At 40.6% G+C, this 22281-nt stretch overlaps 4 protein-coding genes across 5 annotated transcripts; 2 read left to right on the top strand and 2 right to left on the bottom strand.

The window, feature by feature from the left end:
* Positions 1-1036: 1036 nt before the first annotated feature.
* LOC115678345 (uncharacterized) lies at positions 1037-6681 on the top strand. The gene is made up of 14 exons (XM_030601707.2): positions 1037-1253; positions 1705-2116; positions 2302-2393; positions 2723-2881; positions 3156-3492; positions 3750-3868; positions 3955-4027; positions 4112-4332; positions 4428-4484; positions 4580-4748; positions 5318-5440; positions 5518-5688; positions 6262-6321; positions 6435-6681. The coding sequence occupies exons 1-14, from the start codon at positions 1207-1209 to the stop codon at positions 6549-6551; spliced, it is 2157 nt and encodes a 718-aa protein (XP_030457567.1). The 5' UTR covers positions 1037-1206; the 3' UTR covers positions 6552-6681.
* A 181-nt stretch (positions 6682-6862) lies between these two features.
* Positions 6863-13637, bottom strand: LOC115678346 (protein MODIFIED TRANSPORT TO THE VACUOLE 1-like). 2 transcript variants are annotated; one of them, XM_056311294.1, is made up of 6 exons: positions 13122-13252; positions 11761-11862; positions 10841-11584; positions 9993-10148; positions 7785-8741; positions 6863-7439 (listed from the first exon to the last, which is right to left on the bottom strand). In XM_056311294.1, exons 3-6 carry the CDS (start codon positions 11525-11527, stop codon positions 7398-7400), a joined length of 1842 nt encoding a protein of 613 aa, XP_056167269.1. In that variant the 5' UTR covers positions 11528-11584; positions 11761-11862; positions 13122-13252; the 3' UTR covers positions 6863-7397. The 2 variants fall into 2 exon arrangements, with proteins under 2 accessions (XP_056167269.1, XP_030457568.1); XM_030601708.2 differs by lacking the exon at positions 11761-11862 and having other exon boundaries at positions 13122-13637.
* Positions 13638-15643: 2006 nt separating this feature from the next.
* LOC115678369 (photosynthetic NDH subunit of subcomplex B 3, chloroplastic) lies at positions 15644-17689 on the top strand. Its single transcript, XM_030601743.2, has 6 exons — positions 15644-15978; positions 16106-16216; positions 16315-16371; positions 16813-16875; positions 17290-17352; positions 17475-17689. The coding sequence occupies exons 1-6, from the start codon at positions 15757-15759 to the stop codon at positions 17541-17543; spliced, it is 585 nt and encodes a 194-aa protein (XP_030457603.1). The 5' UTR covers positions 15644-15756; the 3' UTR covers positions 17544-17689.
* A 459-nt stretch (positions 17690-18148) lies between these two features.
* On the bottom strand, positions 18149-20075 carry LOC115678368 (aquaporin TIP2-1). Its single transcript, XM_030601742.2, has 3 exons — positions 19820-20075; positions 19317-19567; positions 18149-18854 (listed from the first exon to the last, which is right to left on the bottom strand). The coding sequence occupies exons 1-3, from the start codon at positions 19944-19946 to the stop codon at positions 18486-18488; spliced, it is 747 nt and encodes a 248-aa protein (XP_030457602.1). The 5' UTR covers positions 19947-20075; the 3' UTR covers positions 18149-18485.
* Between the last annotated feature and the right edge of the window lie 2206 nt (positions 20076-22281).

The following is a 22281-nucleotide window of genomic DNA, read 5'->3' as shown; positions in this document are numbered from 1 at the left end:
ATTTCTGAACAAATGACCTACAGATAGAAGTCAATGAGATGGGAAAATTTTTGAGACATTTTTACACATGGTTGCTTGTTAATTCATCTTGTTTTACAGTCTTTCTTAAATGATGGAATGGGAGCTGATTCTTACCAATGCTCTTCGGGAATAGTAGGTACTGTGAGCTAGTGAGGATCTCACACCCTCAATCTTAACTACAAATCAAGTCCTAGCATGTTCTGATTGCTATGAATTCCAGTCAAACAGATCACTTTCTTGTGTGAATCAGCTTTTTGTTTGAGAATCCCCCTGAATATAAGTGTTTTCACATTCAGTCACCTAATCTTATCGCTGAATTTCCTCACATGCAATTTGAGGCGTGAAATATTTGGAACAATTAGGAAGATCCGGGCGATATACCCAGAAGCTTTCCTAAAGCAACGAAGACAAGCTTTGCACGCGATGCTAATTTGCTAAGCTCTGAAAAGAGAGAAAAGCTATGCGTGGACAAACAATTCATCAATGAACTAGTTCCCAAATCTTATGGAACATTAAACGACACACGCTAATACCAAACCTCCTTTGTCAGAACATCACGTAAAGCTGAGAACTTGATGACACACGAAACAGTTCATGTCTTTTTGTTTTTCCTTTTCCTTCCAGTTTAGTCCTAGAGGGACCAACATGACCCAAATTGCTTTTTCCTCGATAATTCGCTCTCTTTGTTTCTTCCTTTTTTTTTTCTGTGGGAACTTCTGGTTTTTTCTTGTAGACATTGCTTCGAGAGTATCAAACGCATGGACAAGGTTTGACTAGTGTGATAGATGACCCTACATGGAGTTCCCTATGCTGCATTATCTCACGACGAGGCAGGTGTGACCCCAGTGGCACACATAAAAATCAATTCGACACAAACATCGAACAGCTTCCATGTCTGTGGATAAATTCTTCCTGGTCATCTGGTCTAAAAACAAAAAAGGAAACAGTCTTGTTCTTGGACCATAGTGTTATATAAAAAATATACTGCCACATATCCTCCAAAATCTTGGAACACTAAGCAGCCGGCGGGTGTTAACTCCTATAAAAACCCGATTTTTACGCGAAAAAGAAAATCGTTTTCTAATTATATGGGTACCTTGATGGCTTCGCTGAGGCAAATCCTTATCGTATATATTGGGGAGACACTACAATGTTTGCTCTTCTTTGTTTCCTTCGTGTTCCTTAATGGCTTCTCATTTCTCTCTGCAACTCCCCAAGCCTCTCAGCAACTCGTAAGCTCTCTCATTTTGACTCGCTTCATTGTATACCATTGTACCCATGAGGTCGTAAGGCGCATGTTTGGCATAAGAAGTGTGTGCTTGAGAAGATAGCTTTTGATTGATTATGTACAAGAAAGAAGAAAGAAGAAAAGGAAAAGAAAGAAAATGGGATGTGAACCTTGTGATATGTTGGTGACTGGTTAAACATCTATTCAATGTGTTTAAAGAAAACAAACATAGAGGTGGATAAATCATAGGCGACTGCTTACTTTGCCTATATGACTTGAATATAAATGTTTGATCTTGAAAAACTGCTCAAAAGTTTTGAACTTGAAGGCTGAAAATACGGGGGTAGATGTGGCTTTCTCATGCTGAATATTCATCCTGTTTTTTTACTTTTTATGATGGTGATCATGTCGTGGCTGGTCTAAATCAAGATTTTTGTTTTGGTGGGTTTCCACAGAAAATCTCTTCGTTCAGACAAGAAACCGAAGATTAAGGCCGTTGCATTGAATCCATCGAAATTAATTAGGAAGGACCGCGAGAGTTATGGTTGCTCAAACAACTTCAGTTCTTCGAAATTCTTCCTTGGATACCACCCTTCCCCACGGGAGTATTCATTGGGGGCACTATCACCTATGGCTTCTTTGTTCACTGATGAAACCATTATCGAGAACTGGGGTCAAATTGTCAAGAGTCATAGCAAGAAAATGGAGTTCAACCGCGTAAACTGTCTCGTGTGGGTGCTCCACCAATCTGCTAAGAGCTTCTCTAGTGCGATTGAATTACTCGAAGTAGCGGGAAGCAGCACCGAGATTTCGATGGCTTGGCTCGGGAAGGATGTGCACCAGTGGCATAAAAGGATTTCTTATCACGTATCTGCAGACCACTTATTAATGTTCCCTATGATTGTTGATATATGATCTTTTAGTGTATATAAACTATCACCTATCAATACATGTGTTCATAACTTCCTCAACAAGTTCTTAAAAATGGTGGTTTGGTTGGAATAGAGGGGTTGCATTCTTTGCAAGGATCATAATTTGTGAATCTCGTGCAGGTGGCAGTTTATGCTATGTTAACAACGGCTGTCGAGGTGGAGATTTTGCTCTCTTATGAGCGTAGCAACAACCCTTCGGTTGTCAGGGAGATGTGAGTCTTGATTCTTTCAGCTTCATGCCATCATGCTTTACCATACTTCTGTAGAGTTAAAGGGAAGTAGTAACGTAAGTTTCAGGTCCTAAAATAAAGTCGAACCAATATGTTTGTGGTTGATGGAAGCCTAACATTGCCCTTGCTGGTCCACCATGTGTTTTTCTCAAATGAGATCTTGTCTAGTTGTTAAAGCCAGTTTGTCTCCAAAGAATCTTTCTTTTAGTGAATGATACAGTTGTGTGAAGATATTATTCTAAAAACTTGTTTGACATCTTTATATTGTGCCATTATTCCAGTATCTGACTTTTACTTCTCACATCCATCAGCTTGAGCCCGAGGCTGAACTTGATAAAGGAGTACATAGAAAGTCAATTGAGTGAGAGGGACACCGGACTAGTTGGATGGTTCAGGGAGGTAGAATTGCCACGGATAGCTGGATTTTTCATTCCTCTATTGAAGAAGTGGTCCATGGAATATGCAGGAAGGTTTGTGCAAAAAATCTCAAGTGTCCCCTTTTCTGTTTACTTGAGAATCCGAAGCTTCTCTTGTATAAAACTGTCTCCTATTTGAAAATGTACTGTAACTCCACTCTTATATCTGCATATTAAGAGAAAGGGACAGAATGTTCTCATAAGTATCGTTGCGACTTCCTTGTTGCACAACTTTTGTTCTGCTGCTATCTATTAATAACATAAAAGAAGCCCATGAAAATGGGCTAAGCTATGAAGCTAAATATGATCCTAAAAGATAATTCTCCAGTGGTGTAGCAGGAATTGTTGTTGCGATAAGTTGCTGTTCGGCAGTGGTGAAATTAGGTCCTCGGCAGTCAAGCTGCCGCATGCTTTCAATGTCCATTGATGCTATTTTGCTTGAGCTCATGGAACTTTCTCGCGGCCTTGTGTCAGTGGACAAAGGGCATCAATTGGCAACTGAGGCCGGTTTTGAACTGGACTTCCTGACGCATTTTGGGAGGAAGCTCCTCCCCAGCGAGGAGAGTGAAGAGCTTGAATTTTGGATTGGTCTTGCTCAGAAGAAGCTCTCAGTTGCATTTCAGAAAGAGCCTCTTGTTTCGTGCATGGAAGATTCTCATGAAAAGGTTAGCTCTCCAATTTCATAGATAACTTCGAAACGGGAACAGCTATTTTAGGTTGAATGGCAGGAGCTTCAGTTACATTATCCATCTCTATCTCAATATGATTATAGTAAGGCTCTTAGTGATGGAAACAATTACTGTGATATTCTAAAACTTGGGTTGGTGAACAATGTCAGTCCCGGTGAACAATGTCAGTCCCTTTGAAAATGAGTCTCATACTTGAGAATGAAAGTCGGGCTTGGTTCATAATACCGTGGCAGGTGAAAGCCGAGAGTTTAGCTATTCTTGGACTATTTGCATATTTGGGAAGAAGAACTAGACTCCACTTGTCAAAAATGGGCATAAGAGAAGTGGATGAGCAGGTTAAGGATTTTCTCAGGTATGTGTGGCTTCACTCAAAAGCTATAGCGTCGTCTTCACTTGCTTTTTGGTGTTAACCTTTAAGGTGATTTCATATCTGTGAAGTTTCTTGGAGTGTGGTATCATCTTCATATACCCTGGATTTTCTTCGGTACAGATGTATCAGATTTTTATGGAGGTCGGATTCCTTAACCCCTAGTTCAGAATGGGATGAGATATACATTTTCAATGTTTGAAATCTCTCTCTCTCCTGTCTCCTCAGATGATAATTGATGAGATTGGATGGCTTGACTTTTATGCTTCACAAACCGCAAGCTGTCCAGACAGGAAAAGGTCCAAACAGCATCTCATCCAAGCGGAGACAGAGATTATTCTGTCTCGGGTCTTCACCACTTGCTATGATGTTTTCTCCGGTTTCGCTCATTTCAGCCGTTCAACATTGCAACCTTTAGATTCAGGATTGCTGGCATTTCTACTCAGGAGGTAATCCAGCGAATCTGTCATGTCTGGTTCTTGCGTTTCTTCCTAAATTTCTAGTGATAAACCAATCTTGAAGTTGTCTGCGATTAACTTTGCAGCCAAAGCCTGCTAAGTGTTTGTCTAGAAGATTATTGGGTGGTTTATGATAGATCAGGGTAAGCTATCTATGCTACTGGTCTTGTTTGTTATTTCTTGAAGCAAATGAAACTGCTTCGTTCTTAAAATGACGGCATTTTTGTATGTATGTCAGTGAATCTCCTAAGACAGCAGAAACCAGTGCGTTGGACCCGACATCGACTGCAGCAGCTAAACGGAAGGCTAAGTGCTCTACAGCCCTGGAGGCACAGCATAAAGCAAGTGTCTCGATCGCGCAAGAACATTTTGAGAACAAGTCTCAGCATGTGCCCAAATTGACAAAGGTATGCTTTGTCACCTGAATTAACAGTCAAACTTGTCTATACTTCCTTTTTCCTCTCCAACGATCTCAAGATGTCCATTGAAGGAAGTGATTTCATTGATTGAGACTCTTTCTGACAATCCATGAGGGTGAGTAGAGAGAGAAAACTCTCTCGTTGTTGCGGTTATGGAAGTGGTCCAATCGGCCAGTATCACGACATCTAGACCAAACAAAAAGAAGCCAAGATTCCAAATATTACGTCGATATGAAAATGTTGACAATCTGAATGCTGCAGAGCTTATCAAAGAAGCACAGATGTAATACTTGGAATATATTTTACTGTTTGCAATAAGAATGGCATCATTTCCTTTGGAAGCTTAGAGATATTTTTTCTGATCAGCTTAAAGATATTTTTTCCTTGATAATACCATATCTGGATTGATACTGAAACTTTAGTTGGCTTAACGATCTCCGTAATATGATGTTGGCTTCAGCTTGCCGTGTATGGCTTCATTTTACTTCCGGATTCCAACATTACCTCATTGACATCATGATCCTAGTTTATATACCTGTCTTTGCCACAAATTGCAGGATCCTAGCGCAAACACAAAGGTTGCCATAGCCACTGTCAACAGGGCAGGAAATGCTAAATCCGATGCCCGGGATGAAGGCTTATGCAGGAAGTTCAGCATCAAGTTGGTCTCTGCTAGTAATGTAAGCCCCATGATACCTAAGCAAGACTTATCATCGTGAACAAATACTTTCTGATATAATCTCATGCTCGCTGGCAGAACTTTTGGATGGGCACCCAGCTGCTCTGGATAGACATCGTGGTGTCGCTCGAGCTTCTCCTCAAGCAAATGCGGGGTCACAAGATCACAACAAGAGAGAGGAAGAAGCTAAAGAGAACGTTACAAGACATCGCAACACTCATTCCAGTCACTATACTGATGCTACTTCCAGTGAGTACCAACTCAGTTCTCTGCTCTCTTGTTTCTCTGCATGAAATTGTGAGCTGAGCTCCACATTCCAGGCTGCATACTGGAATACGAAAGGGAAGGAGACTCAACTGCCTTTGTTCCTTCTACATCCGCTATTCGAAATCCCATGCATCATTTACTACGTACGAAAAACTATCACAGATTACTATAAGCAGCATACCATTCTCGTATACCATTCGTTTATCTAAGTCGAAGATTCGTATAATGCACACAACGCGGATATACATGCACGCACGCGGGCTCCTGCATGCCCATGCGGCCATTCCTGTTTGTTTAAGTAAAGAGTCCTGAAGAAGGATTTGCCCCACTTCCGCCGCTATTACTATATCTGAACTTGGCTTTAACATACAAACGAAAGGCTGTTTCCTACATCATCCGTATGACATGAACAATCGCACAACGCGAAATGCTGTTGAGATTTTGGTCATTTTCTTCCATATATCTTCTAATCGCCCACTCAATTCAGTGTGACATGGACCTTTTTTTTTCTTTTTTTTGGGTCTTTTGAATTGGTCCTGACTGGTGTCTTACCAGGTATCTGCTGTGGGTCATGCTGCCATGTTAGCAGCCATCAAGAAGTACATACCTTCACTGGTAAAGCATACCGATCTTTCTCGTCCCAATAGTCTCACTACTAATCTCTTATCATTTATGTAACATAATGCCCTTCTTTTTCCATGCTCTGATGTTTCAATTGCGGTGACCAGATCCCTTCTCCCTATTCGAAAGAACGTCAGGACATCGTCAAGCAATTATATAGGACTAAGCAGATGGAAGTCCGTCTGTGGAGCAACCTCGAAGACTCTTCCTTCAAAATAACATAGGATGCGACTTTCTGCATGAACCACGCCGCTGCGCAAATGCTGTATATACCACATATAAAACAGGAATAATCTGAAATAATGTACAGGCATAGAATCGATTCATCAAAAGCTTATGCTACTTCCACGGGGAGTTATATGATCTCTTATTTCATGACATCTACAATGCATCAATGCATCCAAAAGCCCACACAGTAGCAATGATTTTATGCTGTACCAGACCAGTGTTGTGACCAATTTTTTTGGTTAGAATGTCTCCTTCTGCATCGTGCTTTTGCATATCCAGTGGCATAAGACGATGAAGAACATGAATCTTTCATCAGGTAGGCATGCAACTTACTAGGAAATGAATACAACAAAGTTGAGAAAAGAGAGAACGAAGCCCAACCAATGACTCCAGAGAGGACCCGCTCTTGGTTTGACGCAGAGAAATGTAATGGTACAAGAGAGACCGTCTCAAATTCACAAGTGGGTGATCCGCCGGCACAGCACAGACAATTTGTGCTTGCTCATTGATGTACCGAAAACGCATTACGACCTTCGCAAGTCAATAATTGCAACAGATGACCCACGCCTTTCAAGTTGAAGAATCTACATATACAACCGCAACTTTACATTACAAACTATGCCAGCTATTTGAAAGAACTCCTCAGTGGTCATTCTGCTTGTGACTTCCATTCAAATCCGTCGCCAAGTCACACCTGCCGTGCACGTTCATGGTATTCCAACGAAAGGGATGTATGATCATCTCTATCAATAGATAGTTTGCTTCGGTCACCTTCCCAAACTTAACAAGGCAATTTTGATGTATTGGCAAGTGCTTTCTAATAAACGTTATGCTCAAAATACTTAAACTATCCTTTTTGAATCACGAGCTGCAGCAAGATGATCCTGCAAGAGAAGACACAAGCACGTGAACATCCAAAAACTTATCCCTTATTTGAAATCTCTAGCATGAATAGAATAAGTCAAAGCAACTCGACTAAAATTTACTTGGGGAACCTATCCCAAATTATAAAAAACAAAAACAAAAACAAAAACTTGGGGAAGATTTTGTATCACAATAATCTTAACCAGAGAATAAACCACCAGGCCTACTAAGAATCCACCTTCACTATCCAAAATATGACTTCAACAAGTATACAATTTCCTCTCACTCAGACATTTCAAGGTCAAAGTAAGCAGCTAGTCAATGACATTGATTATCAAGCAGATCATACGAGAAAAAAGACTTACCGAGATAAAATCAAATGCTTTGGTCTCCTCTTTCTTCAAGTTGCTCCCCATCAAATTAGGAGTCTGAGTGGGAGAATTTGCCTGGAAAACATCAGGGAAGGGTGATGAATGACTGCCATTAGTTCCGGTAACATGACTGGTGCTGACACTCTGAGCATTCATATTCCCATTAAGTTGGAAGTTAGACATGGTTGCTAGAATTTGCTGCTGAACAAGAAAATTCCCCATCGCAACATAATTTATAGGTTGTGATGGAAAAGCAGGATTAAACATCATCCCAGGAGGTACACTAAATGGCAGGCTGCTAGAGAGAGGCATGGCATTGGGACTCATGCCAGTCATTTGAGATCCAACCATTCTGTTCAACGTATCATTAGAGACCTGATAGCCAGGATTGCTTTTTGAATCTGACAATACGGCTTCAGATAGTGTTGCAGGAGTTCCTTTCACCTCACTCCCATTTACAGACAAGCCAGCCATTAAATCATTGACATCATTTCTCTGAATTACCTGCTCTGAAGATATGTCAGAAGACCCAAAAATATCAAAAAATTCAGGCCCACTTTCAGTGATTGTTACATGGTTTTGATTAGCACCATGCTTATCATCAATAGTCATCCCCTTAAAGATATCATCAGTAGAGTCTTGACCTTGGCCACTATGAAAAGAGACGTCAGCAAAGGGATCATCATCATTTCTTTCTTCACCGGTGCTGACACCAGACCCAACATTATCTCCAAGCAAATCATAAATGGAAGGGGTTGCCTCTTTCGTCAAGCTTCCAGTGCTATTAGCACCTTGCGTATGTGTTGAATCATTTGTTCCAATGATGTAATCGGAGTCACCGGTATCTATCAGATCAGGCATCTGAACTGTAGCAGCAGTCTCAGCCTTCACTGACCTACCTGAATCAACTGCCAGAGTACCGGCCTGTTCTCCATCCAAAAAGCTAAGGACCTGTTTACAACAGCGCAAGCATACAATATACATCAAGATCTTACCACTCATTCAACAGAGCCTTATCAATTAAAACACACTTCACAGTACAGAGTTACAGAAACCATCAAAGAATCTGGTTCTTTCACATTGAAAAAGAGGATGGATGAAATAAACTATCTATGACTTGAGATGAATAAGCATGAAATTAATGCCTTGAGGTATTTGACAGTTCCAAATCAGATGGAGAAAAGGGATTCCTTTCCCAGATAACTAGGTATTTACCATCAGGGTAGCAATCTACAAAGAGCAACCAAAAACGAGAGGTATTCTCAAATTCTATGATATAATGGAAGCATGATAAGGTATTCTCAAATTCTATGATTTAATGGAAGCATGATCAGACCTATGGAAAATGAAATTGTACATCCCTAATTATAGTTCTTTTTCCATACCAGGTTGAAACTATATAAATGCATCCTTTCAATAGTGCATGAGTGAACAAAAGCCACAGCGCCAATATATACTCCGCTATTCTCTAATTTATGCATACCAACACGTAAATAGACGGTTTCATCGAACATGCCAAGCAATCAATCTCATACTGTAGAAGTTTTTGGGCTAAACATATACAAGGTGGCAAAGGAAGTTGCCAGAATCTAAGATGTAAGAAGGATGTATGCTACCTCATATATCTTTGAGTCTGCAAAGTAACTTGACCAATATTATGAAAAACCAATATCGGAAAAAACATTAGAAAAGAACCAGAATTCATCCCATATGGAATGAAACAGTAAAAGGTAGTGATGGTGAGACTAGTGGTTCAGTCTCTTCTCTTAGGATCATAGTCATAAAAAAATAAGCGGCGTTTGACATTTTTCCATCATCCAAAAGAGATAGATAGTCATGATAAAACCAAAGGAGAAGAAGCACTCCTGATGCATGTTGAGCTTTCAAATCATTATGTGAAGATATATTATCTTCATTGAACTAACTAAAAGAAGCATCACTTCACCCTCACAATTCGCTCAAGAGGTTTATATACAACTAAAATATATGGAGTCTACATTGTCCACTGGCTCTCATCTCACACTATGGAGCTCCAGTTCCAACACATATGACCCCTGATAAAGATTTTCGTGCCAAATAGATTGACCACAATGCTCATGATGACACCACAAGTAAACGATCACTTTTTCCCTTCCTATCACTCAACACCACAGAGATGGAAATAAACTACAGAAGATCTCAAATTGGTAGAAGGATGGGTACCTTGTTAGCCTTTTCCCTCAAAGAAGCTTGCGGAGATGAAGAACAACTAATCAAAAGTTCTTTGTTTTCACTGAAATAAGAAGCCACAATCGAGAAGGGTTCATTGTCCTTTCTCCTCACAATGGAGTCCAATACACAGACAGCTCTCACACGAACCTGAAAAACAACTAATACATGAAATATATTTATGATGAAATAAAAATGTCTTTTTGGCAGCCAGATGGAAAAAAAAGGCCAATTACATGCTGGAAAAAGAACTATCGTTTAGAGTGTGTTTGTTTCGTGGAAAATGAATGATTTGGAAAATATTTTTCTAAAAATTATCGCTTGTAAAAAAGAATGAACAAAAAATATTTTCATTGTCCACAAAAATGTTTAGACATAAATTGTTGTTGAAAATGAAAACATTTTTTATTGATTAATTATTTCAAGTGATATAAGTGATTAATTTTAGGAGTCCAAATCATTCATTTTCCGTAAAACAAACTGAGCCTTATAGCTGAGTGGTATTTTTCGTTGCTCATGTCTTAAAGCCTGTTGAACAGCTCTCATGGGCCACACCCATGTTTCAACATCCTCGACCTTATTTCATGAAGATAAGAAGATTAACTGATAGCCTGATAATGAGAGATCCATGGATGCACTGGACTCAAGCCTAGACCCGACCGGACCCATGCACTTTCAGGTCATCCAGTATTCAGGTATTTTTTAACCGATTTTCTTCTAGCTGGCTGTTTCGAGATTACAACCATGGGAAATTATTATTTTCACTGTGGCCATCAGTGGTTTTCTACATCTCTAATTCTTACTGCCTCAACGAATTGAAAATATTATTCCAAAATGAATACCTGCCATTGAGGAGACTGAAACTTTCTTTCAAGGGCCCGGCTTAAGGCCACCGGATCCAATTTTGCTGCCTCCACAAGGAAAACATGAATGGCATCTCGTGTGGGTTGTAGACGAACACCACCAGATGTTACGATAGTTTCCAACAACCGCTCTTCACGAGTCTTGCTCTCGGTATGACTGGAAGCGGAATTTCCATTGGTGCCTTCTGTATTTGCCATTCTCATATCTGGATTCCAGGAACCACTCGCCTGTTTTGTTGAGATCCCCAACCGAGCTTCATTGCCTATTTCAACTGGTTCATAATCATTCATGTTATCATTTTCTATTGTCAAAGATCTCCGAAGATTTGGACCTGTATAACTGCCATTTTCATTCTTTCTAAATGACTGCCCCGGAGTGAAACTATTGAGTCCTTGCTTGATGGATGCACTTCCAAGCCCAATTACCTCAATTAGAAACGATTTCTTATCTTCTGATGGCATTTCAAAATTAGTGTTTCCAAATCCTTGAATTCTTGTATTAAGATCCTCAGTGGGAGCTGCTTTATTGTCCTGTTCAGAGAAAATGGCAGAAATTGCCTCATGAGCTGTGTCCCTTACAGCCTTATTCAGAGCATCCCCCTTAAGAGGATCTGGATGCCCCTTGTAATGTAATAATTGTCGAACTGCAACAGAATTTCTTTGCATCTCCCTGCGAAACTCCAAACCAGATTTTCCAACCGCGTATTTGATTAACCTAAGAGCCTGCAGAAGCCATTCAACTGGTTATTCATCCATGTCCAAGTTAAAACTTCCTATGCGCTATTCATAGTTTATTAGAGATACGAGAGACAGAAGAGATATTCAGCTTGGTCCAGGATGCACAGAAGTCACAAATATTCGCTCTTGAATATCTGAAGGTGGTTTAGATGACTAATCACCTCACCAAGTATGTTGGACTAGGAAAAGAAATGAAACAGCTCCAAATTGAATCACAATATATACACAAAGCTGCAGACAGACAAGTTCTTTCCGATATTAACCTGCACAAGAGACATGCATAATGAGAAAGAATGGGGTGCCATGCAGATGTTGTCGGTCTCATTTATTGTTAACCTAGTTCTGATTTTTGTGAGTTAGTTATAGACATTTCAGGATCAACACAGCGTGAAAACAGAACTGGATCAGCTGACTGTGCTCCAGCATAGGGGCTTGACAGTACACACAACCTGCAAGAGGTAAAACCTCTTCTCCTTACTTCTAGGCACACCCCATAAACTCATACTGAAAAATGAACATCCTGATTGCAATTCGTTGTGTTCGATAATCTAGCACTCTCACGGTCAGTCAAAAGATTCAACACAAGAAATTCCCTTTGTTCTCATATTTATCCACACCTTCACGATCTTTTTTTTTTTTTGCTCGAGATTTCAAAACGACCGTGGGAGGACCACACCCATTACATGCCCCTCAGGAGCACTATCATACTCACAGCAAGAACATCACTCAAACCAGGAGAACCAACTAGTAAACATTTCCCCATCAAACAAGCTTGGAAAAACATATCCCGAGAAGCTAATAAATAAGCAAACCGATGGCTCAACTCAGGTACTCAACAGCAGAAATCCTCCGCTGCTCACAAAGAAGTAGTCTGTCTGGATCAAACAGAGGCCCCCTTCCATGTATCAGTAATCTACATCCCCACTCAAACTGCAAACATGATGTTTTGGAATTACCCCATTATGGAGAACATCATTCCTCTCTTTCCAAATGACGTCAATCGATCCTTTCCAGGCCAATTTCAAGAGCGTCCTCACGAATGCTTTTACCTTTCAACTGTTGCGAAACCCAATCAAACTAAAAGCTCCAACCACCCACAACTCTCTGAATTCCACTTCAGTTCAGAACTCCACCCCCAGACTTGTTTAGAAAAGAGAGCATTCAAAAGGTAGATGCTGCCTACTCTCTTGAGCTGACCCACCTTCATAATTTTAAGATATATGTATAGTGTAATCTTCGGACAGCTCAAGATGCCGCGACAATCCGTTACGTTAGCAGTTTTTCAGTATCACAGAACTAAAATCAGGAGATCCAGTATTCAATTCTTTACACGCTTGTGTCTAATTCACTTCCCCAAGATGATCCATTTCAACCAATTTTTTCACAGGTTCCTTCAAGATTCAGGCTCTCATTGATTCAGCAGGACTAATCGGGCGCACGATCAGCTCCGCACACGCAAAACGCGAAAACAGAACCGAAGCGAACCAATCAGGAAAAGCACCGCCCACTCCATTTTACCTACCTTCTGCTTGACGACGGGGCTCTTATGGTCGAGCCGCTTCAGCACGAACTCCGAGACCTCCTTGACGATGCCGACGTGAGAGGAGCGCAGGAGCTCGCAGATCTCCTCGAGCTTGTAGACGGGCGCGACCTTGTCCTCGTCGGAGGTCGCGGCGTCGACCATCCGCGATCTCCAGTACGACTCCACCGCTCTCCTGCTCGAATCCATCTCCGCTCAATCCCTCCCTCCCTCCCCCCCCCCACAACCAAATGAAAAAGGGGAACAAGGTCCAACGAAAAAAACACGCGCACACGAATTCACGCCGAATCAGATGAACGAAATTCCTCCGCCGGCGCCGGCCGATCGGTGAAATCCGATCTCGCGGGAAGGCTCGGGCGCTCGATTGGGATCAACGGCGAAGCGCATTGATTCGATTCGAGCGGAATCGAATCGAGAATTCCATGCGAATCATCGAGGGAGGGAGAGCCGACGCGATTGCTAGGCGCGGCGAGAGACGGAAGAAGATGCAGAAGAGGAAGAACAAGAAGAGGAGGAGGAGGAAGAACAGGTGGGTGGTGAGCGCAGTGAGTCGCCGACGCGTGGGGACCACGTTTGGAGCTGGGAAATCCCGAACCGGCCACGACCGCCCGCGCGCACGTTAGCGGGAACCGGTCCAACGTGCGGGCCCCGGTCCGGGGATCAACCTAGAAGGGGAGCAGGACAGAAATGTTCCATGACCTTTGATAACCGTGGAACGTGATTTATGAACTTTTCATTTTTTTTGAACGTGATCCTTAAATTTTAGCTCAATATATAATACGGTCCCTGAACTTTGATATATATTCAAATTAAGCGTTGTTCAATATTTTTCTTAAATTAAATGAAAAAATATCATCAAACATTTCCATATAGCCCAGGACTAGTTTGAACATGTACCAAAAGTTTATGATTCATATTGAACAAATTAAAAGTTTAGATATCAAATTACATATTGGGCTAAAGTTTATGGATCACATTGCATGTTGGGACAAAATTCAGAGACTATTTATGTCATTTTTTTCACCGATAAGCCTAGACCTAACCGGATGAACCCACTGACCAGACCGGTCCGGGTCAAAGAATAAAATAGCAAGACGCATCATTTCCTGATAAATTGATGCGATTTTATAAGATTTTTATTTTGACAAATATTTTTTACTCCAAGTCCCCAGCTAAGGCTGTAATTGATTGCTGGGGACTCAAAATTCACACGCCTAAATAATACTTGGAAGTTAAGACAATATGGCGTGTGCTTTGTACTTAGTCCAAATAAGTTCTTACGATAAAATATAGGAAAAGGAATTACAATCAAATCCTACCCCTTTATAAAAAAAAAAAAACAACACAGTTAATAACATATCTAAAAAATTACTTATATGACATTCGAAAGTCGCCTACATGAGGCCTGAAGTTGCAATTTTTTCAATATGATTTGATACTCGATTATAATCTTAAGTAAAAAGTCCAGGAGTTGATTGCATGAATTAAAACATTTACATTTCTATTGAATTTTTATAAATGAAGTTAGTCTTTTAAGATACGTGATTCTCCTCAATTAAAATGTTAGTAGTTTGTTGGCAAAAGTTGAAGTTAGATAATTCCGTCTTGATCGAAGCCGAATATTGTTCATTTTAACAAACTTATCCACGGGGGTAGTGAAGTAAGGACCTCGGTTATGTATCTAACAAATCAAGCTAGAACCGATGAAAATAATAGTCAAACTCAAACTTCTTGAATCTCGAATTGCTGGAGCTCAAAAGCTGTTAAAATACCTTTCGAGTTTCGAGCATTTAAATGGAGTCGAAATTCAGATTGTAAAACTTTTTTAACTCTTTTACGGGCACAAAAAGATAAAGAGGGGCGTACTTGAGATTGTGTGGTTAGGCGCACTGGTCCCAGGTTCGATTCCCCAGTTGAGCACTTGTGATTTAAATGGGGGCCATGGTGGTGGGTTCTTTGTCTTAGTCTCCCCAAGGAATAGTTGAGGTACAGAAGTTCGGCTCTGGACACCTCGATTACCAAAAAGATAAAGAGTTGGCTTACAAGCCATCTCACCTATTATAGGAATGTTTTGACTAAGGCACTAACAAAGTACCAATTGTTAGATGGACGAGCCCGTCGTCGTAAACTCCACCACGATACCAATGGAGAAACCATTACAGGGGTTTACGACGTCAGAGGACTCTTATAATTTGGGCCCGTATCTTACTGGTAGTGTGGGCTTATGCTCATAAATAGTTACTGAGTATATATAATCTCTTTCTATTATAATTAAGTGTTGTAACAGAGAGAGGTTGGATGTGCTAATTATAATAAAATTTGTTGGATGTAACCTTAACTTAAGAGTAAATCGGTGTTTCGATTTCTCTTTGAAACCTTTTTACTTTCTATTTTGTTGTGTTTGTATGCCTAATTCTACCATTGACCAGTAAAACTTTAACTAGAACATAGTCGGGGTCAAATGTAGAAACCAGATTGTTATTTCCTCGTATCCCCAGGTTTCTTGCATTGGATAAGGCCAAGAAGTATCGTCACCACAAAACCCAAAACCAATCTCCACGCAAATATCAAGCAAGACCCTGAACAATGGGAGAATGCCTTCGTTCTTCTTCAGGAAATGGGCAGTGTCCAATTGAGCTCATCCCGTTTAGCTTCTTTGTCACTCACTCCCAGCTTCAACCATCGCTCGCGCACTCCCCGAGGCCACCTCACACCTTTCAGGAGCCAAACGAGCTTCTCAAGAAGCAGCAGGATCAGAGCAGTTGGAACCGTCCCCGAGAGCGACTCTGAAGCTGCAGCTCCGGAGGAGCCGCCGCACGTGAACTTTGCATTTGTCAGTGTAAGTTCCCAAAAGGAAAAAGGAAATTGGAAAGACCCACATTTTCTGAGGTGATTTATTTTGTTAAAGTTGAGAACTTGAGATTGGCCGTTTGAGGTTGAATGTATTCCGGTGCGAACTTTGTCAGTCGGTTTTGCTTCCGGATGGGACTCCGGACGTTCATCTCCGCACGGCGTGTGGCGGGCAAAAACTGAGGGACATCATGTTGGATTCCAACATTGAGTTGTATGGTCCCTATGTAAGCATGACTGAATCATTTCTGGCAGACGTTCCAGCTTTTTTTTTTGTGTTCGTCTCTGGACTGATCTGATGTGGGTGTTCTGTGATGATCTTCAGGCTAGACCTTTGTTGAATTGTGCTGGGGGAGGGACTTGTGCAACTTGTATGGTTGAGGTCAGCTTTTTCTTCGCACTTTTATTCTCAGGTTATGGTTTCTGAAAACAGTTTTATGGGTTGGAGTTTGCTCACAGAAAGTTACTTGATTGTATAGACTAGTGAACTATAAGAAGTAAAAACCAAACAGGGTCGAATGAAATATCAATACTAATACATTTCGTGCTGTAATGCCTTGTAGATGCTTGGATCTGGTCCTAATGTTAACTAATCCATAAATTGTTTGGCCTAGCTTCCCATTCAATTAGTCTCCTTGGTGAGATGGAGTTTGAGGAAGTGAACTAGTTCTCTGCAATCGTCACCTGCCTAACGGTGCTTACTTTCAAAATTAGATCAACAAAAGCCTAATGGATATGTGCCCGTTTCGCACGATTCAAGTGACTCATTTAAGGTGATGAGGAAACAGAATTCTTGACGATGAATTTTGGGTTCTCATGTTAGGTTGTTCAAGGAAAAGAGCTACTGAACCCTCTCACGGACAAAGAGAAGGAAAAACTTAAAAAGGTAAGCAGTATGTGTTCCGATAGTTTAGATAAGCAACTTGCTAAAGCAGCATTTACAATCTGCATCAACTAATTCATTGTGGCTACATGGCACCAGCTGTAGTGCTCAAATCACAAATCGCAGGAATTCCAGCTTTTGAGCCTCTAATGAACATGAATCCAAAAATGCAATAAGCATCTCCCTCGTTCTTCATTGTTTTTCCAACTTATGTACTAGGAGTAGCAACTATTTCTATGCTTAATGAGACTTTATTTCAAGTGTTACGTCCTGTTCAATGAGGCTAGAGAGAAGCATCCATGAATTCTTAAGAGACTATGAGTTGTCTGTCTTGTTTTGGTGGATTAAATGTAATTATCAGATGAATTTTCTGATTTGATCGTTGTTCTGATGCTTAATGTCATGGATTTTCTGCAGAAGCCGAAAAATTATAGGCTTGCATGTCAAACAACAGTTGGTAAACCAGATTCTAGAGGGCTGGTAAACATGTCTTTCCTTATATTTCAACAATTAGAGACTTTCGAAAGTTTCACTGTCTTATTAACTACTCTTTTCCCAGATCTCCATATGAACAAATTTGGTCCTCTTTCTATCTCTTGTAGGTCGTCATACAACAATTGCCTGAGTGGAAGGCTCATGAATGGAAATATGAGAAAGTGTTGCCTTCGTAGTCTTTATGATACACATTTTGTATGTATGGCATTGTGAATGGACAGGCTCGATTCTTTTTTTTATAAGACTATCAGATAGTTCCTCACAATCTATTGTATTAAAATGAATTTTCTGTTGCAGTTTATATGATTTGGGTTCACAAGTCTGTTAAAGGTTTATCAGCAATGGGTAAAAAGAAAAGGTGACGATTTTGATTATACGTCGTACATAATCTGGAAACTAGTTAATCTAATCAGCAGAACTTCTTCCCCGAATAAAGGGGATTAACGAAATGTTCAACTAAGACATATTCGCTTCTCCAATGTGTGAACTAACAAGGGGAAGTGCGAATAGGACAATCTTGTATAAGCTTAATTGTCCTGCCATTTATGTCTTTACTGTTGTAGGACAAGTGAGATGAATAATGATCTGATAAAATCTTCACCAAGTATGACCAAACTACATCTTGTATTATCAGGACAGATGCTCCTCCATTTTTACTTCTAGTGGATCAATGTTCACTCCAAGGTAAAGAATCGTCCTAGTATCTCATAATGGCATTTTCGGTGAGAATGGCAAAGGGAAAAAAAAAGGTCACATAGCAAGAGACTAGGAGCATCCTAGATGCAAAAAGCTGTCCACTCCATCAATAATTAGCATGCGTCCAAACCATGTGAAGCCATTATCTCCCAGATGGGCTCACCCACCATTATCACAAGCAAAAGGAAATCAAAAAGCAAGTCACAAAAAGAAGCACATTTTTTCAACGACTCACCAACTTCATTCATTTTCTTGATAACACAATGGACCACCACACAAGGCTTTACAACAACAAAATCAGAGAAAAACTGAATACAAAGAAAGAAAAGAAAAGAAAAGAAAAGAAAGAGCAGCAGAATCTGCTCCTCTCTCTTTTATTGCAAGAACAAAAGGATTGTGAGCACACACATGGTTTGATTAACTTAGAACTCATTGGTAAGAGGTGCGTGGTCCGAGTGCATGAACACGTTTCCGTAGATGAGCCCCGCCAGGCCACCTCCGATGAGGGGCCCGACCCAGTAGATCCAGTTGTCGTGGAAGTCTCCACTAACCACAGCAGGCCCAAAGGAACGGGCCGGGTTCATGGAACCGCCGGAGAACGGGCCGGCGGCCAAGATGTTGGCGCCGACGATGAAGCCAATCGCAAGGGGGGCGATTATTCCCAGTGAGCCCTTCTTTGGGTCAGCTGCTGTGGCATAGACAGTGTAGACCAATGCAAAGGTGATTATGATCTCCATGACCACCCCTTCGATTGCTCCAACTCCAGCTGCAAGACTGTGAACAGGGACTGCCTGCAAAATAATTTAAAGCAAGTGTAGAAAAACAAATTAATTAAACCGAATATGAATCATAGGCTTGCTCTGTCCTATAAAGGGTACATTTTTGGCTTTACAGAGAACAGTGAAAGTTCATCTTAAAGAAAGAAACGGTACAAGCAAGTCTGCTTGCACAATCTGCTTTCATGATTATTGGTTCCGAGAAGAACTCCCTCATAAAGCACACAAATATAAACATGAAAAAAAGAAAACTATACAACACGAGATAATTTATTTAATATGACATGTGAATAAGTTATCAAACCCAATAATCTCAAAATTAATAAGACTCTGCCTAGTTTAGGGATATTGTTCCCGACACAACCTGTTAAATGCACTTTCATTAGGTTAATTTTACAAGTCCAAACTATATCGTAGTGAAATATATATATGATCAGAACTTGGGAAAAAAACTCCAAGATCAGACGTCATAATTACCAGTCCTCCAGTGACGACTTTGAGGAGGAAGCAAGCAACAATGGAGCCAACAAGCTGGGCAATCCAGTAGAAGATGCCGGTGAGGATGGTGATCTGGCCACCCAGAGCCAGTCCGAAAGTGACCGCCGGATTGACATGGCCACCAGAGATATTTGCACCCACTGCCACTGCAACAAAGAGTGCAAACCCATGGCAAACTGCTATCGCCACGAGCCCAGATGGATCAAGAGCAGCATCTGATGTCAACTTACCTGTAGCAACAGAATCCAAAACACAACATGTTATTTTCAACTCAAGAACAAGAAAAAACCAGAAGGTCACTTGCTTGTTGTGCACATCTTTTTTTAATGTTTTTCCAACTGGGTCGTTTTCTCTTTAGGGTATCTTGTCCTTGTAATTGCCATAGCTAAATTTGGCGTTTCAAGTCCAAGTAAGAAAAGGAACTTTAAATGGAAGAAACGAGGGTTAGTAAAGCTTTTGGAAGAAGGTCAAGTGTGACTGACCATAAGCAATGGCTGAGCCAACACCAGCAAACACAAAGAGCAAGGTGGAGATGAACTCCGCCAAGTAGGCCTTGATGGAGCCTAAGCTGAACGAATCATCGAAGCGTCCAAAAGCAATCCCTGCCATATTTCCTACTAGTGTGAAGAGAGAGCTAGATCAAAGAAGAGAGAGTGAGATGAACAAGAAAGGAAGGAGGTGAAAGCTGATTGCCTCAGATATCACAAAAAAGTCATTCTCCAGGCCACATATATATACCACGTTGAGCACATATGGTGTATTAATGAGCATAAAACAAGCTTTAATGAGTGGAGTACGAGTTTCTGCATAATCCTATGCTTTTGAATAGCGTATAATAAGTGGATAAAGGGAATATGCCCATACGTACATGTCCATGCATATCCAAATTTCAGCCCACACTCATTTTTCTCTTTTCATTTTTTTATATTTTCGGCTTGAATATTGCTATGCACATTATCCTCGCTGTCCTCGACATGCTTTTATGGAACTGTCGCGAAGCTCATCAATGATTCTCCCATGTGACCGGCCAAACACTTGGCACAAAAACGTTGATGGGGTCGTGAGTGAAGAGGGAAAAGTTTAAAGAGAAAAAAAAAGGAAAAGAATACTAAAGAAGAGATGGTGATAGGAGCAAGAGAGCGAGTTTGGTCCACATAATGCACCGACCATAGATTAGCATATAAATCACGATGGAATTGCGTGTGTCCTTGATGTTTGAATTGAGTGGATAGGATTGCTAGGTCACGTTCATAATTTCGTGGGGTTTGTTTTTATCGTACTAACTCGTCATTCTATACAATAATCCGTTCTTTGGTACCAACCCTTTCTTCCTGGTTTCCACTTATATTAAAATGGGATCAAGATCAAATGCGAGGGATTCGGCGGGCTTAGTAAGAGATCGCCGATCGGGTAGGGAGGAATCTTGAAGATTATCTTGGCTTGTTTCGGCATTCAAAGCAGACCAGCTCTCCGCAAAAGACATACGATGATCATGAGCTTTTTTTCAATTATGTCCTCGCCATGGTTTTAGCTTTAACCTTACGTTAGGTTTTTCAAATCGATGATTGAGGTTTGAATTATTTGCTTGGCCCTTCTTCTATCTCTCTACGTACTTCTTACGAAAATGGGAATGTCTTTTGGGATTAATTAGGACATAGATAGTGGGTCGTAGAGTAATTTGAGGAATGATATAGACTACACAAAACTCTAGGTAAAGTCAGTGGCTGGCTGGCTGGCCACACATGTTTTTAATAGTGTGATAAGCTTAATCCACTGATCAAGAATAAGATGATTTTATTTGAGCTCTTTCCTAGTATTTTCAAATCACCGGTCGTAACACTGAGTTTGGAGGAAGCATATCAATTGCAAAGGCAATAAGGAGCTGCTTTTTTTAAGGAGAACTTCATCCCGCTCTTGGGCATTAATTTGGGGAAATTTTTTTTATGAGTGACAGCAAAATATTCACTCAATCGACGTAAAATACTAGGGATAAGCATGGTTCTAAGTTCCAGAAAACAGGACCAGTTGGAACTTGTCAAGTTCCAGATTTCAAAATATGCAGGGTAAGTTTTAGATTCCAAAAATTGGAAAACTTGTTTTGACGAGAAGGCTCCAGAAACCTAGAACTTAACAAGTTTTTGTACTTTTCTTGATCTATGTCTTTGCGTGATCCTATGATATTCCATGGCGTCTGATGATGAGTGTATAATCCGGAACTACTAGTCTAAACTTCCATTTTATGATTGGGACTTTTACTTTATTGATGTTTCATATTTTTCGTGTGTCTAAATATAAGATGTGGTCAATGGATTGTAGCAGCAAGTCGTGGCCATTAAAGGTGATGATACACTGTAATCGTTCAATTAATAATATAGGTGGAGCCTAGGTATGTATTAGATATAGAGACGCCAACGTTAATCTTAAATTTGAAATCCATAATCAACATATACGATAATTTAGGATATGTATTCCAGGCATTGGGATTCACCGGAACCACTCACATGCATTTGTCTGGGACAACATCCTTTTTCATGAGAGCGTGACCTATAGTGGGGTTGGGCATGAACGCATTCTTGATGACGACCCATCAAAACTTCACAAGGTTTTCTAAGCTACGAGCTTTGTTTTGAGCAAAAGAATACAAAGTTGACTATAGTATAATCATTAATCTTATGGATATGGATGAATGTCCAAATCGTGACGTCCAGTTTTATATATCTTACACGATGTCTTAAAGCACAAGATTTACTATAGACAAACTGTTTAGTAACTCGTTTACAGGTGAACCACAAACTTAGGGCAACTTGGTTCCCTTCTCATTGGGCTTTTAGCTAACTTCTTCAAACAACCCACACTTTTGATCCCCCAAATGAATCAGTCCCGATCCAATCCAAGAACCAGACTAGACCGGACCGAATCAGCCAGTTTTAGGTGCTTCTTGCAA

This window comes from Syzygium oleosum, unplaced genomic scaffold (assembly GCF_021117445.2).
Source record: "Syzygium oleosum isolate NSW1041296 unplaced genomic scaffold, Sole_v2.1 Sole_v2.05, whole genome shotgun sequence".
Taxonomy (NCBI): domain Eukaryota; kingdom Viridiplantae; phylum Streptophyta; class Magnoliopsida; order Myrtales; family Myrtaceae; genus Syzygium; species Syzygium oleosum.
Note: the sequence above shows the minus strand (reverse complement) of the source record. Positions and strands in the feature narration are given on the sequence as shown.

Excerpts from the sequence above, each read along its gene's own strand:
- LOC115678345 (XM_030601707.2), top strand. The coding sequence starts at position 1,207 with ATGGCTTCTCATTTCTCTCTGCAACTCCCCAAGCCTCTCAGCAACTC. Across the intron at positions 4,749-5,317 it reads ATGTGCCCAAATTGACAAAG|GATCCTAGCGCAAACACAAA; the intron begins GTATGCTTTGTC and ends CACAAATTGCAG. Across the intron at positions 6,322-6,434 it reads AGAAGTACATACCTTCACTG|ATCCCTTCTCCCTATTCGAA; the intron begins GTAAAGCATACC and ends TGCGGTGACCAG.
- LOC115678346 (XM_030601708.2), bottom strand. The coding sequence starts at position 13,328 with ATGGATTCGAGCAGGAGAGCGGTGGAGTCGTACTGGAGATCGCGGATG. Across the intron at positions 11,585-13,121 it reads GCCCCGTCGTCAAGCAGAAG|GCTCTTAGGTTAATCAAATA; the intron begins GTAGGTAAAATG and ends TGGCTTCTGCAG. Across the intron at positions 7,440-7,784 it reads AAGCATTTGATTTTATCTCG|GATCATCTTGCTGCAGCTCG; the intron begins GTAAGTCTTTTT and ends CTTCTCTTGCAG.
- LOC115678369 (XM_030601743.2), top strand. The coding sequence starts at position 15,757 with ATGGGCAGTGTCCAATTGAGCTCATCCCGTTTAGCTTCTTTGTCACTC. Across the intron at positions 15,979-16,105 it reads TGAACTTTGCATTTGTCAGT|TCGGTTTTGCTTCCGGATGG; the intron begins GTAAGTTCCCAA and ends GAACTTTGTCAG. Across the intron at positions 16,876-17,289 it reads AGAAGGAAAAACTTAAAAAG|AAGCCGAAAAATTATAGGCT; the intron begins GTAAGCAGTATG and ends GATTTTCTGCAG.
- LOC115678368 (XM_030601742.2), bottom strand. The coding sequence starts at position 19,946 with ATGGCAGGGATTGCTTTTGGACGCTTCGATGATTCGTTCAGCTTAGGC. Across the intron at positions 19,568-19,819 it reads TGGCTCAGCCATTGCTTATG|GTAAGTTGACATCAGATGCT; the intron begins GTCAGTCACACT and ends CTGTTGCTACAG. Across the intron at positions 18,855-19,316 it reads AAGTCGTCACTGGAGGACTG|GCAGTCCCTGTTCACAGTCT; the intron begins GTAATTATGACG and ends ATTATTTTGCAG.